The 15,695-nt window shown below is 34.8% G+C and overlaps 2 protein-coding genes across 2 annotated transcripts; one reads left to right on the forward strand and one right to left on the reverse strand.

Annotated features, from left to right (window-relative positions):
- Positions 1 to 9,610: 9,610 nt before the first annotated feature.
- Positions 9,611 to 10,897, reverse strand: LOC107854495 (transmembrane protein 45B). Its single transcript, XM_016699507.2, has one exon. The coding sequence runs from the start codon at positions 10,855 to 10,857 to the stop codon at positions 9,904 to 9,906; it is 954 nt and encodes a 317-aa protein (XP_016554993.2). The 5' UTR covers positions 10,858 to 10,897; the 3' UTR covers positions 9,611 to 9,903.
- A 3,321-nt stretch (positions 10,898 to 14,218) lies between these two features.
- Positions 14,219 to 15,376, forward strand: LOC107854485. Its single transcript, XM_016699498.2, has one exon. The coding sequence runs from the start codon at positions 14,359 to 14,361 to the stop codon at positions 15,280 to 15,282; it is 924 nt and encodes a 307-aa protein (XP_016554984.1). The 5' UTR covers positions 14,219 to 14,358; the 3' UTR covers positions 15,283 to 15,376.
- The last annotated feature ends 319 nt before the right edge of the window (positions 15,377 to 15,695 follow it).

Here is a 15,695-nt window from a genome sequence, read left to right on the forward strand (position 1 = left end):
TATTTCAGGGTTGTAATTCGTATTTTAGTTTGTTTATGTTATGTTGGCATCTATGCTTAAGCCCTTCTATCTTTTTATTTAATGAAATGTAATGTCCCTTTTGTTTCGTGTCTAATATATTTTGTTTTTCTTTTTTTTATATACAGTTCTTTTTATGTTGATTCTAATGACATGACATGCATGCGGAATTTTTAGCCTGATCTTAAAATACAAAATAATCAAGATGTAATGAATCCGGATGGGGAATATGATGAAGATGAAGCACTAGAAGAAATAAGCAAAGAATTGGAATAGTTTGAAGACAAACCGAATCCTAATTTGAATGAGACTGAGCCAATAAATCTAGGGAATGAAGAAGATGTTAGGGAAACTAAAATTAGTGTACATGCTTTGCCACAGCTAAAAGATGGAATGATTCAAGCATTAGTTGATTATAAGGATATTTTTGCATGGTCTCATGATGATATGTCTGCTTTAAGCACTGAATTAGTGGCTCACAAATTGCCAACTGACCCTGCATTCCCTCATGTCAAACAGAAGTTGAGGAAGTTTAAAACTGATGTAAGTATTAAGATCAAAGAGGAAACCATGAAACAACTTGAAGCCAAAGTAATTCGAGTGGCTCGTTATCCCATGTGGTTATCCAATGTTTTTCCTGTACCAAAGAAAGATGGCAAAATTCGAGTGTGTATTAATTACCATGATTTGAATAGAGCAAGTCTGAAAGATAATTTTCCACTGTCCAACATCCATATTTCGCTAGACAACTGTGCTAAACACGAGGTTGCCTCTTTTATGGATTGCTATGCTGGATATCACTAGATCATTATGGATGATAAAGATGCGGATGAGATGTCTTTTATCACAGCATGGGGGACCTATTGTTATCGAGTGATACCGTTCAGTTTGAAGAATGCTGGAGCAACATACATGAGAGTCATGACCACTATGTTTCATGATATGATGCATAAGGAGATTGAGGTATATATGGATGATGTGATTATCAAGTCAAAAAGCCGGGCCGACCATGTTAAAGATTTAAGAAAGTTCTTTGAAGCTCAACCCGGCAAAATATGTATTTAGAGTTCCGTCTGGAAAGCTGTTGAGGTTTGTCGTCAGCCATCGGGAGATTGAATTAGATCCCTCAAAAATCAAAGCCATTTAGGATTTTCCCCCGCCCAAGGATAGGACGGAGGTGATGAGTTTGCTTGGTAGACTGAACTATATTAGCAGGTTTATTGCTCAACTCACAACCACTTGTGAGCCCATATTCAAGTTGCTGAAAAAGAGTGTTGTGGTAAAATGGACTGAATAATGTCAGGAAGCGTTCGACAAAATCAAAAGATATTTGTCAAATTCACCTGTAATGGTACTACCGGAGTCTAGTAGGCCTTTGATCTTATATTTATCAGTTATGGAAAATTCTTTTGGTTGTGTCCTGGGTCAACATGATGTCACAGGCAAAAAGGAGCAGGCTATTTATTATCTTAGCAAGAAGTTCACCGTATATGAGGCCAAGTATACTCTTCTTGAAAGGACACGTTGTTCCCTAACTTGAAGCATTATCTCTCATCCTATAATACTTATCTCATCTCTCACATGGATCCTTTGAAGTATATCTTTCAGAAGCCTATGCCGACAGGTCAATTGGCAAAGTGGAAAATATTGCTTATCAAGTTCGACATTGTATATGTGACTCAAACCGCCATGAAAGCCCAAGCCTTGGCAGATCATCTTGCTGAGAATCCCATCGATGAAGAGTACAAGCCATTATAGACATATTTTCCTGATGAAGAAGTGTCGTGTGTCAATGAAGTCGTTATAGATGCTGATCCAGGTTGGAATTTGTTCTTCGATGGAGCTATCAATATAAAAGGAGTCGGAATAGGTGTGGTTCTTATCTCTGAATTGGGACAAAATTTCCCGGTAACAGTATAACTTCGATTTGACTGTACTAACAACATGGCAGAGTATAAATCTTGCATTCTTGGTTTGAGGTTAGCTGTTGATATAGGAGTCCAGGAATTATTGGTGTTGGGGGATTCAGATTTGCTCGTCCATCAAATTTAACGAGATTGGAAGACGCGAGATTTGAAGCTCATCCCATATCGACAATGCTTGCAGGAGTTATGTTAACGGTTTGTGTTAGTAAAATTTAGGCATATTCCAAGGATTCATAATGAAATTGTTGATGCTTTAGACACTTTGTCTTCAATGCTCTAACATCCTGATAAAGCCTACATCGGTCCTGTGCATATACAGAGTCGTGATTAGCATGCTTACTGTAATGCAGTTGAAGAAGAGCTCGATGGAGAACCCTGGTTCTTGGATATCAAGCGATACGTTCAGTCAGGAGAATACCCAACATATGCCACCAACGATCAAAAGAGGACTATTAGGCGTTTGGCTAGTGGATTTTTCTTAAGTGGGGGGATCTTATATAAGAGAACCCCAGATCTGGAACTTTTGAGGTGTGTAGATGCAAGAGAAGCCTTGGTAATCATGGTTGAAATACACTCTGGAGTATGCGAGTTGCATATGAACGGTCATGTCTTGTCAAAGAAGATTCTTCGAGCAGGTTATTACTGGCTTACTATGGAGAGGGATTCTATTCGATTTGTTCAAAAGTGTTATCAATGTCAGGTACATGGTGATCTGATACGTTCTCCTCCTACTGAGTTACATACAATGGCCACTCCATGACCGTTTGTGTCTTGGGGAATGGATGTGATTGGACCGATTGCGATGAGGGCATCAAATGGACATAGATTCATTTTGGTAGCCATTGATTACTTCACAAAGTGGGTAAAAGCAGTAACTTTCAAGTCAGTGACAAAGAAGGCTGTGGTAGATTTTGTTCATGCCAACATCATTTGTAGGTTTGGAATTCCTAAGATGATCATTACAGATAATGCTGTCAATCTCAATAGTCATTTGATGCAAGAAGTGTGTCAACAGTTTAAGATCGCACATCAAAATTCTACTCCATATCGTCCAAAGGCCAATGGTGCTGTAGAAGCCGCCAATAAGAATATAAAAAAGATACTGCGAAAAATGGTACAAGGGTTTAGATAGTGGCATGAAAAGTTATCGATTGCATTGCTAGGTTAACGCACCACTGTTCGCACTTCAACAGGGGCAACTCCATATTTATTAGTGTATGGGACAGAAGCAGTCATCCCTGCAGAAGTTGAAATTCCCTCTCTTCGAGTCATTGTAGAAGCAGATATTGATGATGATGAATGGGTCAAAACCCGACTGGAACATTTGAGTTTTATTAAGGAAAAAAGGCTAATGTCTGTGTGTCATGGCCAGTTGTATCAGAGGAGGATGGCTCGAGCTTATAACAAAAAGGTACGTCCCAGGAATTTTGAAGTAGGTCAGTTGGTATTGAAATGTATCCTTCCTCACCAGGTTGAAGCGAAAAGCAAGTTCTCCCCTAACTGGCAAGGTCCCTTCGTTGTGAAGAAAGTGCTGCCCAATGGAGCCTTATATTTGACAGATATTGAAGGCAAAATGGCAGAAATGGCTATCAATGCTGATGCGGTCAAAAGATATTATGTATGATATTTTATCCTTTGTTGACTTTATTGCATGTTTAGTACTTGCATTTTTGAAGATTGATATGATAAAGGCATTTTATTCTTCTATCCAAATATTGTGTCATCCTTTGTTTACCTGTTTGAGATTTATTTTATTTTTTTCTTTCATATCCCTCTTTTGGAATCAAAATAGATTCAAATATAAATGTCAAGAAAATAAGAATAAAAGAAAGAGTTCGAAAAAAATCAAAACAAAGAACAAGCTTATGGAACTACGTGCGACCTGATTCTCCTCTCTTGGGAGTGAGATACGTAGGCTGCCTTATTTTGGGCTCGGTCCAACCAAATAAAGATTTAGAGTCACCCAGTCAACAAAAAATGGGGAATGAGTTAATGTGTTGTTTGAGTCCATTCCAAAAGTTGTAAGTCCCACCCCCACTTCAAGTGTCGTTTGAACCTCTTGCCATCCTTTTCTAACCTTATCCGAAAGCCAAGCTACAACCAAAGAAAGTCCTTCAGATCAATTTTTGATAATGTTAAGGCTAAGAATGCAATGGATATATGATACATTATGAGGTACCAGTTGTCTCCCTCAGCATAAGAAATCAGGAAAGAAATACAAAATGAGAGAGTCTTATTGGTGAAAACCCCCGCGGACATCATAAGGCGATGGTGAGTTGAGAGAAATGAAGATGAGAGAGTCTTATTGGTGAAAACCCTCGCAGGCACCATAAGGTGCTGGTGAGTGGAGAGAAATAAAAATGAGAGAGTCTTATTCGTGAAAACCCTCACGGGCACCGTAAGGTGATGGCGAGTTCAGGAGGAAAGTGAAAAGTGAAAAGAAAGAGATTTGTTGGCAAAATTATTTTAAGATGTCGTCAATTGAATGTGATGTATGATTCCAATGGATTTGAAGAAGCGGCTCAGCGGCAAAGGCACGAACTCAACAACAAATGGGGAGTTTGGATAGGAAGATCAGGCAGCTTAATCCAAAATGCATGTCATACTCATTGGAGTTGTTTGTCGTATTCAGATAAGTTTTCTTTTTGAATATGGGACATTGCCCTTTTCTTTTATTTACATATTCATGCTTTTTGTCTTTTTAAGTCATTTATCAAAATAAAAGTCACCATCATTTCTTTACATTTTAAGTTAAGTCTGTGCCAAAACAAGCGAGAAAGGATTTCAAAATTTACTACCAATCTTTCTAATTATATGAGGAAAAGTCAAGGACCAGCACATGAAATAAATATGATCGTAATTCAACATGAAGCAAAGTAAGTCTATCAACCGACAGGCAGTTGGATTCGTGGAAGCATTCAAATTTGGGAAAAGAGTGCACCTCAGAGGCATGGTAAAATGGAAACCCATTGTTCGAGTCAGAACTCATTTCCCTCAATCTAGATTCGGGTCAATGATGTGGCAAGAAAGGGCAAGTGTCAGCGATTTGGAACAAATATGAAAGGAACGAGCGCTGGGGCAGATACTTGAGAAGCTAAGAGCTGCAAGCCACCACTAAGTTTTTAACTAACAAAATCTCTTTGTTGAAATAGGGGTAAATTCGCTTCACTTAATTCAGCTACAATTGGAAATGCACATCCGTGAGACTTTACTTTCTGCTCAATACCCTCCTGAAAAATGGGACTTTACTTTTTGCTCAGGACCCTCCTGGAAAATGGGACTTTACTTTCTGCTCAGGACCCTCCTGAAAAATGGGATTTTACTTTGTGCTGAGGACCCTCCTGAAAAATAGGACTTTACTTTCTGCTCAGGACCCTCCTGAAAAATGGGATTTTACTTTCTGTTCAGGACCCTCTTGAAAAATGGGACTTTACTTTCTGTTCAGGACCCTCCTGAACAATGGGATTTTACTTTCTGCTCAGGACCCTCCTGAAAAATGGAACTTTACTTTTTGCTCAGGACCCTTCTGAAAAATGGGATTTTACTTTATGTTCAGGACCCTCCTGAAAAATGAGATTTTACTTTCTACTCAGGACCCTCCAGAAAAATGGGACTTTACTTTCTGCTCAGGACCCTCCTCAAAAATGGGATGTTACTTTCTATTCAGGACCCTCCTGGAAAATAGGATTCTACTTTCTGTTCAGGACCCTCCTGAACAATGGAAATTTTACTTTCTATTCAGGACCCTCCTGAAAAATGGGATTTTACTTTCTGTCAGGACCCTCCTGAAAAATGAGACTTTACTTTCTGTTCAAGACCCTCCTGAAAAATGATATTTTACTTTCTGCTCAAAACCCTCATGAAAAATGGGACTTTACTTTCTGCTCAGGACCCTCCTAAAAAATAGGACTTTACTTTCTACTCAGGACCCTCCTGAAAAATGGGACTTTACTTTCTACACAGAACCTGCCTGAAAATAGGATTTTACTTTCTACTCAGGACCCTCCTGAAAAATGGGACTTTACTTTCTGCTCAGGACCCTCCTGAAAAATGGAACTTTACTTTCTGCTTAGGACCATCCTGGAAAATGGGATGTTACTTTCTGTTTATGACCCTCTTGGAAAATGGGATTCTACTTTCTGTTCAGGACCCTCCTGAAAAATGGGATTTTACTTTCTACTCAGGACCCTCCTGAAAAATGGGACTTTACTTTCTGCCCAGAACCCTCCTGAAAAATGGAACTCTACTTTCTGCTCAGGACCCTCCTGAAAAATGGGACTCTACTTTCTGTTCAGGACCCTCCTGAAAAATAGGATTTTACTTTATGATCAGGACCCTCCTGAAAAATGAGATTTTACTTTCTGTTCAGGACCCTCCAGAAAAATGGGACTTTACCTTCTGTTCAGGACCCTCCTGAAAAATAGAATTTTACTTTATGTTCAGGACGCTCCTGAAAATGGGATTTTACTTTCTACTCAGGACCCTCCTAAAAAATGGAACTTTACTTTCTGCTCAGGACCCTCCTGAAAAATGGGATTTTACTTTTAGTTCAGGACCCTCCTGAAAAATGGGACTTTATTTTCTGTTCAAGACCCTCCTGGAAAATGGGACAACGCTTTCAAAAATGAAATACTACTTTACTATAATTTTTGTTTGCGATAATTTTCATTCTAGTTTTAATTTTTGGTTTCAGGGACCCGCCTGAAGAATAGGGTGATGAAATAGCTAGTCAGTAGCCCACCTAGAGAACAGGGTGAAGAAATTGAAAGGCAAGCAACAAGTTGAAGAAATTGCAAGTCAGGAGCCCGCCTGAAGAATAGGGTGATAAAAGCTGAGTCAAGAGCCAATAGAAGCTGTATAGATAGGATTTTGTAATTTCATTTATTTTTTTAACTTGTAATTTTTATTTTTGATGTAATGACAGAGCCGCGAACCGGAACCTCGATGGAACCTCACTCGACTCTCCAACCCGGTATAGTCCACTTCTCTTCCAACTCTTTGAGATACTTGTGACTTCCTCATGACTTGGGTAGATAGGGTGTCCGACAGGATTCGATTGTCCTTTTTTCTTTTAGTCCTCTCTTTGAATAAGGATCGGGACAAAATTCGATCTCGTTGTTTACTTCTTTGTCTGAAAACACTGTGTGTTTACATTCAAAGAAGGCATGATGTAGACAAGTAATTTCGTCCCTCCCCGATATCATTTTACCCATTCTTACCTTACGCTACCCATGTAATTACATTCCACAAAAATACAAAAAATAACTCTCAACAAAATCCCTAACAAATTTTTATTCTTTTTAACATCCTAACAACCCTTTCAATTAAAATAAGGCACATTACCCATACCCCTGCCCTCACCACCCCATACCCCATATGACCCCTTCTCACATTCCTTGGTCACAAAGGAAAAAAAAACGGACAGTTGTACAAAAGTGGAAGAATTTTGTTCTCTTTCTGGGGGATTCTTTTTTATTTTTTTATTTTATTTTTTTATTTATTTATTATATACATACACACGTAGGGAACAAAAAAACCACAGATTCACAATTCATATACAACAACAATATACAAACCCACATCATCGTCTCCATATTTCTCTTCTACACAAACACTCATTTTTATCCATCCTCTCATCCATGGAGAATACATATATACTCCATTTTGCACACTCTCAGAAGGGAAATCTTCTCCATTTTTATCTTCTTTACAAAAAAAAAAGCTCAAAAAAAAGGGGGTTCTTCTTCTTCCTGGATATCACGATACTATACATACACCCACAGACCTAGAAAAAAAGATCAAAAGCATACACCATCATTTCTCCATAATACATATACGAGACACACAGAAAGAGAGAGGGAGGGAGTGAAAGATTGTGAGGAAAAACAGACCAGGAAAAGCTCAGAAACGAAAAAAAATAAAAAAAATGGACTAAAAGGGGAGGGGACGATCAGAATTGTGGGTTGGTGAGAGGTTCAGTTTTTCTCCGAGCTTTTTCTGGAAAAACTTGCCATGAAATTGATCTTTGGTTCGTCGTTCGTTTGACCCATTTATAGAAATATCAAAATTTCTTCATTTTTCTCTTGATTTCTGCGTTAGATCTGGCTGGCGACATTGAATTTAGTCAGAAAATATTGAAACAACAAGGGTGTCTTCGCTGAAATGGATCTTGTTTTGAATCTACTTCGCAATAGTCTTTTCACATATGGGTCGAGTTTGTGTTGTTGCAATTTCTGTCTTGGGTTCATCGGTAGTCGTTGTTGGTTTAGGAATTTAGGTTTCGGTTCATCCTGACTTGTTCATTGAGTTCAGTTTTGGGTCTCAATTCTTCGATACCGAGCTTTGATTCCATCGCTGTTGAGGTTCTCCTATTCGGGCTTCTTTAACGTTATTTTCAACGAAAGTCGATATCGAAAAGTCCATTTTCTTTAGCCCATTGCCTCTTCTCTATTTTAATTTGTTGAAACGATCATGATTATGTGTTGGGTGATTATGAATGCTTGATGTTGATGTTATGACCATGCGCTTGATTATGCGACTTTCTTTGTTTGAGGAATGAATTTGATCATGTTTTAATGGATCGATAAAAAAAAGTTGGGGTTTGGAATTGAAAAATTGATGAAAAGGTTAGATTCGGATAAATTTTAATTTATTGTGTTTGAATGTAAATGTCACGAATTGGATAGGCAAACGTAGGTTGGGTAGGCAAAGTTTGAAATTTGTGGTTTTTGTTGAAGATTTGAAATTTTGTTGAATGTTTGAAAATTGGGTGAATGATTTGGTTTTCTCACATTGGAAAAATATATTCATTTGGCCGGAGAATGCCCCAAGGTATTAGTATTTGATTTATCCAGGAAATGCCCCGAAGAATTTTATACCCGGAGGACGTTCGTGATCAAGGCCCGAGGCGTCGGGTAGAGCACGGGAGTTTAGTTTAGGATTAGTTTATAATAGAGTAGGTTTATATTTTCGCATTTTTTTCTATTTCGGGATTGTTATAATCAGACTGGACATTATAATTTTGGATTTATTTTGTTTGTTTGTTTGATTGATCGTTTTGTGTGATTTTGTGTGGTTTATATATTCATAATGTCAAATTAGCCTATACGCTCCACCAAGCGACCGTGGTCAAACCACGGGATCGAGGGGTGCCTAACACCTTCCCCTCGGTCAACAGAATTCCTTAGCCGGAATCTCTGTTAGCAAACCAGTTTTAAAGAGTCAAACCATTTCGAAAAGAATTTTCCAAAGGTGACTTGGCACACCGGATTATGCCAAGTGGCGACTCTGAATTTAATTGTAAAAAATCCTTTTCGGAACAAAATTTTCATTTTTGAACACTTAATAATAAAACCCTTTCGAACTTAAAAAATTAATTTTTTGAAGTACGAAAAAGGGGTGTGACAATACTATGAGATTAAATTTCCAGATATGGATGCTTGCAATATATGTAATTTGGATGTGCACCACATAAGATTTATAAAAGGAAAAAGTGTTTTCTACCAGGATTTTTTTATATTCAGCGTTCAAACATGAAATATTTGATTAAAGTGTAGACAGATCTTATTCATATTACTACAATTATTCATATTACTACAATTGTTGGTGGTGAATAAATATAAGTTAACAAGTACATATCTATTGACTATTAGTAAAGATTAAAGTACATGAAGGAGAGAACACAAACCTTATAATTGGACATGCGCAACTCATAATAATGCATATATATTTATTTATCTATTTATTTTTCCATCATTAAGTTTAAAATTATTTTTTGAGGCATATATAATAACTATACAGCTTTTTGCTCCTTAAATCGATAACCATCTTTTAGCTAACCTAGCCTCCTCCGTCTCTCAAGACCAATACGGAGTTAGTACATAAATATTTACCTATTGTGCATCAATTACGCCAGCAATATACTACCATTTTACTCCAAGTATATTTTTCATATTTTCCCCTATATATTTCGGGGAGAAAACAATTTCTTCATTTCAACAAACCTCTTAGTCTCACCTTGGATATTATTCAATTCACTTTTACTTCTTTCTTCTTGAGCTTCAACATCTTCAATATCACCTTTTTCATCTTCAAACTTGCTTGCTAAAATTTGGTACTGAACTTTCTCTCTATAAATAATCTTGACAAGAACCAAATAAAAGGAAACAACAAAAATAGTGACCCCAATTAAATACCAACTAAACTCAATATTTACCAATGATTTTGCTCTTTTAAGATCATCAGGATTAGGGCATGTAAGATCATTTGAATTTAAAACACAACCTTTTGGTATAAACTTTGGGGTCCAAATCATAATTCCCATGACCATAAACCAAATTCCTTGAAAAATAATACTATAAGATCTCACAAAACTATTCAAGAAACTATTAGGAAAAGGAATTCCCGAAAGGATAGTGAAAAAAGTCATAAAAATAATTATTTGTAAAAGCCAATAGTATTGTCCTTCAACACCCATATGGTCACTAGAGTGAAGATGGAAAACAAGAAATTCATGGCCAAAAGCAATGGCACCTAGAAATTGTGAAAGTCCAAATTGAGTAGGGATTGATAGTGTGGTTTTGTCAATAGTTATAGAGAAAAGTGCATATACCAAAAAAGTTAGGGAAATATTTGAATGTTCAAAATTTCTAAGATGATTAGATGGAATAGTTCCATCTAAATCTAGTGGTTGGTGTTTTTGTGGACCTATAAAAAGTTCCATTAATATTGAAATAATACTACTAAAAATAAACAAGAAAAGTTCTAAATACCTTATCTTTGGAAATGGAAACCATGGAAGTGAAGTGTAGGATTTTGGGTTTATAGCATGTAGTTTAATATTGTTAATTAAATGCCAAATACCAATTAAAAAGAAACCAAATCCTGGTACTACATGTCCCACTAAAGAGCCCATTTTTTTGTTCTTGTAAAAAAAAAAAAAAAAAAACTTTTGATGTTTTTTGGTATTTTGGGATATTTTGGAGAGGAAAAAAGAGTGGATATAAATAATAGCACAAGTGGTATGGAGGCCCTTCTTTTCTTGTAACACTATATTCATCGTCAGTGTAAATAATTATTACATCATTAAGTTATTTGATTATTGTAAAAAAGATTGCACACCATCAAGTCGTGTTCACTTGTTCTAATAGGTAATATATTTATTTGCAACTTATTTATGTTGATGTACAAAATTTAAACTCATCCACCGCTAAGAATCTCCCCTCTCCTTAGTACCTTTGAAGAGTCATTAACATAAAAGTAACCTAAAACGTAGGCGGGGAAGTAAAAAGTAATAGGACAAAAAACGTTGTTATTAGCATAACCATGTATAAACAAAATATATTGACTTCTAGAAATATGCGTTTGAAAATTATTTACACAATCAAATTATTTTAAAATAAAATAACTCATATGGGTATATAATTCTAAGTCGCGTTACATAAGACCTATTAATTAGGGGAAAATCCTTCATAACAATAGCTTTCTCATTCTTTTAGTTCGAATGTGAAACTTTTATTTAAGATGAAGGAATTTGTCAATTCATCTCACCATATTCTCTCGTGGCCCCTAAGGCCTAAATATAATTGTAGAATCCATAAGAAGTATCCCTTGCATTGTGTCCATCATTAACCCATGATGATTAATTTCACTTTTAAAAAAAAAAAGGTAGATTCAATTATGTCATTGAAATATAGGTAAGTACATTTTGGGTGGAACTATAGTATTAGGTACGGTTTAGATGAGATCTTATATATGTACTAGAAAATTTATTTAATATTTAATTATGAACTCAATAATTAGAACAAGCTTTTGCTCCATCAACAAATTCGAAACTAAAAAAAAACTTCAAATCCTGATTTTGTTCAATTCAATAAATTATAAGAGAGTTCCAAATCAATATGGAATTATCACCTTCCTAGAAACACACATGAAGGAGAACTACAAGAAATCAATTGCTTCTACAAAATGGTAACCTATATGCCCACATTTAAAATTTTATATATGGACTTTCAATAGAGTTAAAATTATACACTAACAGTACAAAAATTCAGAAAAATACATATTCTTCTAGATGAGGAGTGAGTCAGAGCCAGATCAAAGTGAAAGTCAATAGAAAACTTGTTAGAAGGACGGATCGAGGATAAATAGATATGTTATCAGCCAATATATCTTCTTGTTGCTCCAATACCTATGTCAATAATCTGACATGTAAATGTGGTGTCATGACTTTAAGAAGGAAATTGATATTATATATACTCTTTGGTCTAAATCTGATATTGTACCTGAAAAATAAAATAATATTATAATTAATTAAATTGTATTGATAATGTAAAATTTTGAATTCATACCTTAAATCCCATATAAGAAGAGGAAAACGAATAGGATATTTTCTACTCCGGAAGTATCCTCTCGTAGTTCTCGATACTATGATAGCTATATTAATCTAACATTAATATACAGAACTACAGGAAGAACTTCCAAAGGAGAAAATCCTACTCGGAGCAAACACTCAATTAGGATCATAAAAATGAAGAATTAATGATGAATTTGAAATTGTGGAAGTGATTGTAATTAATAAATGGAAGGAACTTGATACCAAGTCTAGTTTTTGGTAATTAGAAATTAATTTACTTACCTTCAACATAAAAGTAGAAAGGTCATAATTTGGGGACTTCAATCCAAAAGGATTATGAGGATAAAAGTTACTAAAGTAGTTCAAGATTTTATCAAATTTATTATTTTCTCCGTTTAAAAAAGAATAATTTATTTTGACTTGATATCATGTTCAAAAAATAAAGAATATTTTTGAATCTTGTGATGAAAAGTTAATATTAAAGTGTTAAAAAAAAAAAAAAAAAGGGGGTCATTCTTTTTAAAATGAACTTAAAAAAAGTAGATCAATCTTTTTAAAATGGAGAAAATATATTTTTTAAATTCTTCTACTTAAACGTATATAGTGTTTCTTACTAAATCAAATAATTTAACCGTAAGTGTGACAAATTAAAGAGCTAGGTTAAAATTTCCGTTAGGTTTTAACTTTTAATCCAATAGATCAAGATATTAAGATAATAATAATAATCGAGAACCTAGTTTAAGAATTTTGGTAATTGTTCACCTATGCTAATCCTGCCCTTAAATTTAATCACTCCTTTATAAACTCAAGTAGATAAAGATAAACATGTACTGATCGATTATTAAAAAAAAAAAAAAAAAAGCTATATAATACGACTACCAAAAAAAGAGTTTATAAGACTAACAATGTAAACAACTTTTAAAAATTATTAGTGCAAAATTAATCGATTATAAGATATTATTACGTTATTGCTACGATAAAGTTTGATTGTTAATCATGCAGAATAAGTAAAATTGATCAATTTTATTATTCTTTTTACAAAAATTGCATTGCAAACAAAGTAACGCAGTCAAGTCTCAATGTAGTAGTAACACGTAGTATCTTTGTTTGGTAAAAAAACATAAATGCAAATAGAACTTAAAAGCAAGTAGATGTAGATCAATTAAACCACAAATTATACGTTATTATCAGTGTCTAGAACTTAAATTCGAAAATAAATAAGTGAAATTTATCGGATTAAACATTGTTTATAGCCACGCCAAATATACCTCGCATGTCAATCGAATTTTTTGATAAAATATTTACATGCATATAGATAATGATGCCGCTTGTCGCTTGTCATTGTAGTAATTAAATCATGTTTACGACTATAAATATTGTAATCGCTTTTAAAAAAATTCTGCATACATGACTGTTTAAAGATAATTATTAAATTCAAGATGGAATTCGTATAATTGTTTTTTAAGTTTCTTCTCATCACTTCCCCTCAATAGGGAAACTAACTTTATGAACAAACTTCCTGCATAACTTGCCTAGGATGTTAAGGTTTCTTCAATAAAACAATAAAATTCTGACAACTTGGAACTCCAGACAAGAAAACATAACACCTAGGTTGTTATATATTTTTTATAAAATTATCCTACTATATATATATAGTAGAAACAAATGATTGTCTAGCTAGCACAAAAGATAGAGGATATTTATATATAAGCAAACCCATCATTTTCCTTCTCTATTCAATCTCAAAACCAAGGAATAAAATCACAAGAAAAGTTATTGTAGTAGGAGATAACAATCACTTGAGTTGTGAGTTCAACCACCACCCTCTGAGTAGACTCGGGATAAATCTGATTCATTTAAAGAAAATAGAAGGGTTTTTGGAGCACTAGAAAACAACATTGAGATTTCTTGTTATATTTATCGAGATAGTCGGTGATAGTTTTATTCGATCACTTGTGTTGTGAGTTCAACCACCACCCTCTGGGTCAGATCAACTCAGAATAAGTCAAATTCATTTACTAACTTTCACAACAATCAGAGTCTGACCATCTTAAAGCAGAAATGGCAAAGTTGGTGGGGCATGTAGGAACAGGTTTTGGTTTCTTTGTTATAGGTACTTGGCACTTGTTCAACCATATTAAACAACATGCATTGCATCCAAATGGCTACACTTCTTTACTATGGTTCCCAACTCCAAAAATAAGGCATTTTGAACTTTTCTTTATTATGTGTGCAACCTTAATTTTCTTATTAATGGAACTTTTTGGTAATCACCAACTACTAAATTCAGATGGAACAATCCCTTCTAACCATCTTCACTATCTTGAACATTCATGTATCTCTTTATCTTTATTTGTTTATGCATTTTTCTCCATGTTAATTGACAAAATTGCCCTTTCAATCCAAGCCCAAAATGGACTCACAAACTTTCTTGCATCAATTGCTTTTGGCCAAGAGCTACTTCTCTTTCATCTTCACTCAACTGACCATATGGGTGTTGAAGGACAATACCATTGGCTTCTACAAATAGTTATTTTGGTGTCTTTAGTCACTACCCTTTTGGGAATTCCATTTCCTAATAATTTCTTGAATAATTTTGTGAGATCTTATAGCATTATGTTTCAAGGACTTTGGCTTATGGTTATTGGCGTTATGCTTTGGACACCAAAATTTATACCTAAAGATTGTTATATCAACTTGGAAGAAGGGTATCAAGTTGTTAGATGTCATGGACATAAAGCACTTGGAAGAGCAAAATCATTAGTGAATATTGAATTTAGTTGGTATGTTATTGGAACCACTTGTTTAGTGGTCTCTCTTTACTTGGTTTGTTTCAAAATTTTCACAAAAGATAATGTTGATTATCAGTCCTTAAAAATTAATTCTGAGGATCATCAAGAAGAGGATTGGGTGGATGTTGAAGCTCAAAAGAGAAGTGAATTGAAGAAGTTTGTTGAAATGGGCAAAGTGTTTGCTCATAATTGATAAAAGAATTACAGGCAAAGCATGGGTGGCTGGTCGTGTATATATATGTATATACAAGAAAAGAAAAAAAAAGAAAGAAAAAAGTAGTTTGATGCACAAAGCATCCGTTGTTAGAAGAGTTCGAGGAAGGGTCAGCCGAGAGGTGTGACGTGAATAATTACCTTAATGACAGCTTTAATGATAGTGCTTTCATGGCCAGAACCCGTGACTGTAGGTCATGTCGAGACCTATATATATACTTGTTTTTAGTTATGAACAGAAAATAGAATTTCTCCCTCAATTAGTAGAAGGGGTGTATTGTAATTAACTTATGGTTTTTATTTTTTAATCAGGGAGAAGGAGAAAATCATGTACATATCTATGTTACACAATATATAAATGTATTGTTTATTTATTTTTGTAGTAGGCTTTGT

Source organism: Capsicum annuum, chromosome 1, assembly GCF_002878395.1.
Source record: "Capsicum annuum cultivar UCD-10X-F1 chromosome 1, UCD10Xv1.1, whole genome shotgun sequence".
Lineage (NCBI taxonomy): Eukaryota > Viridiplantae > Streptophyta > Magnoliopsida > Solanales > Solanaceae > Capsicum > Capsicum annuum.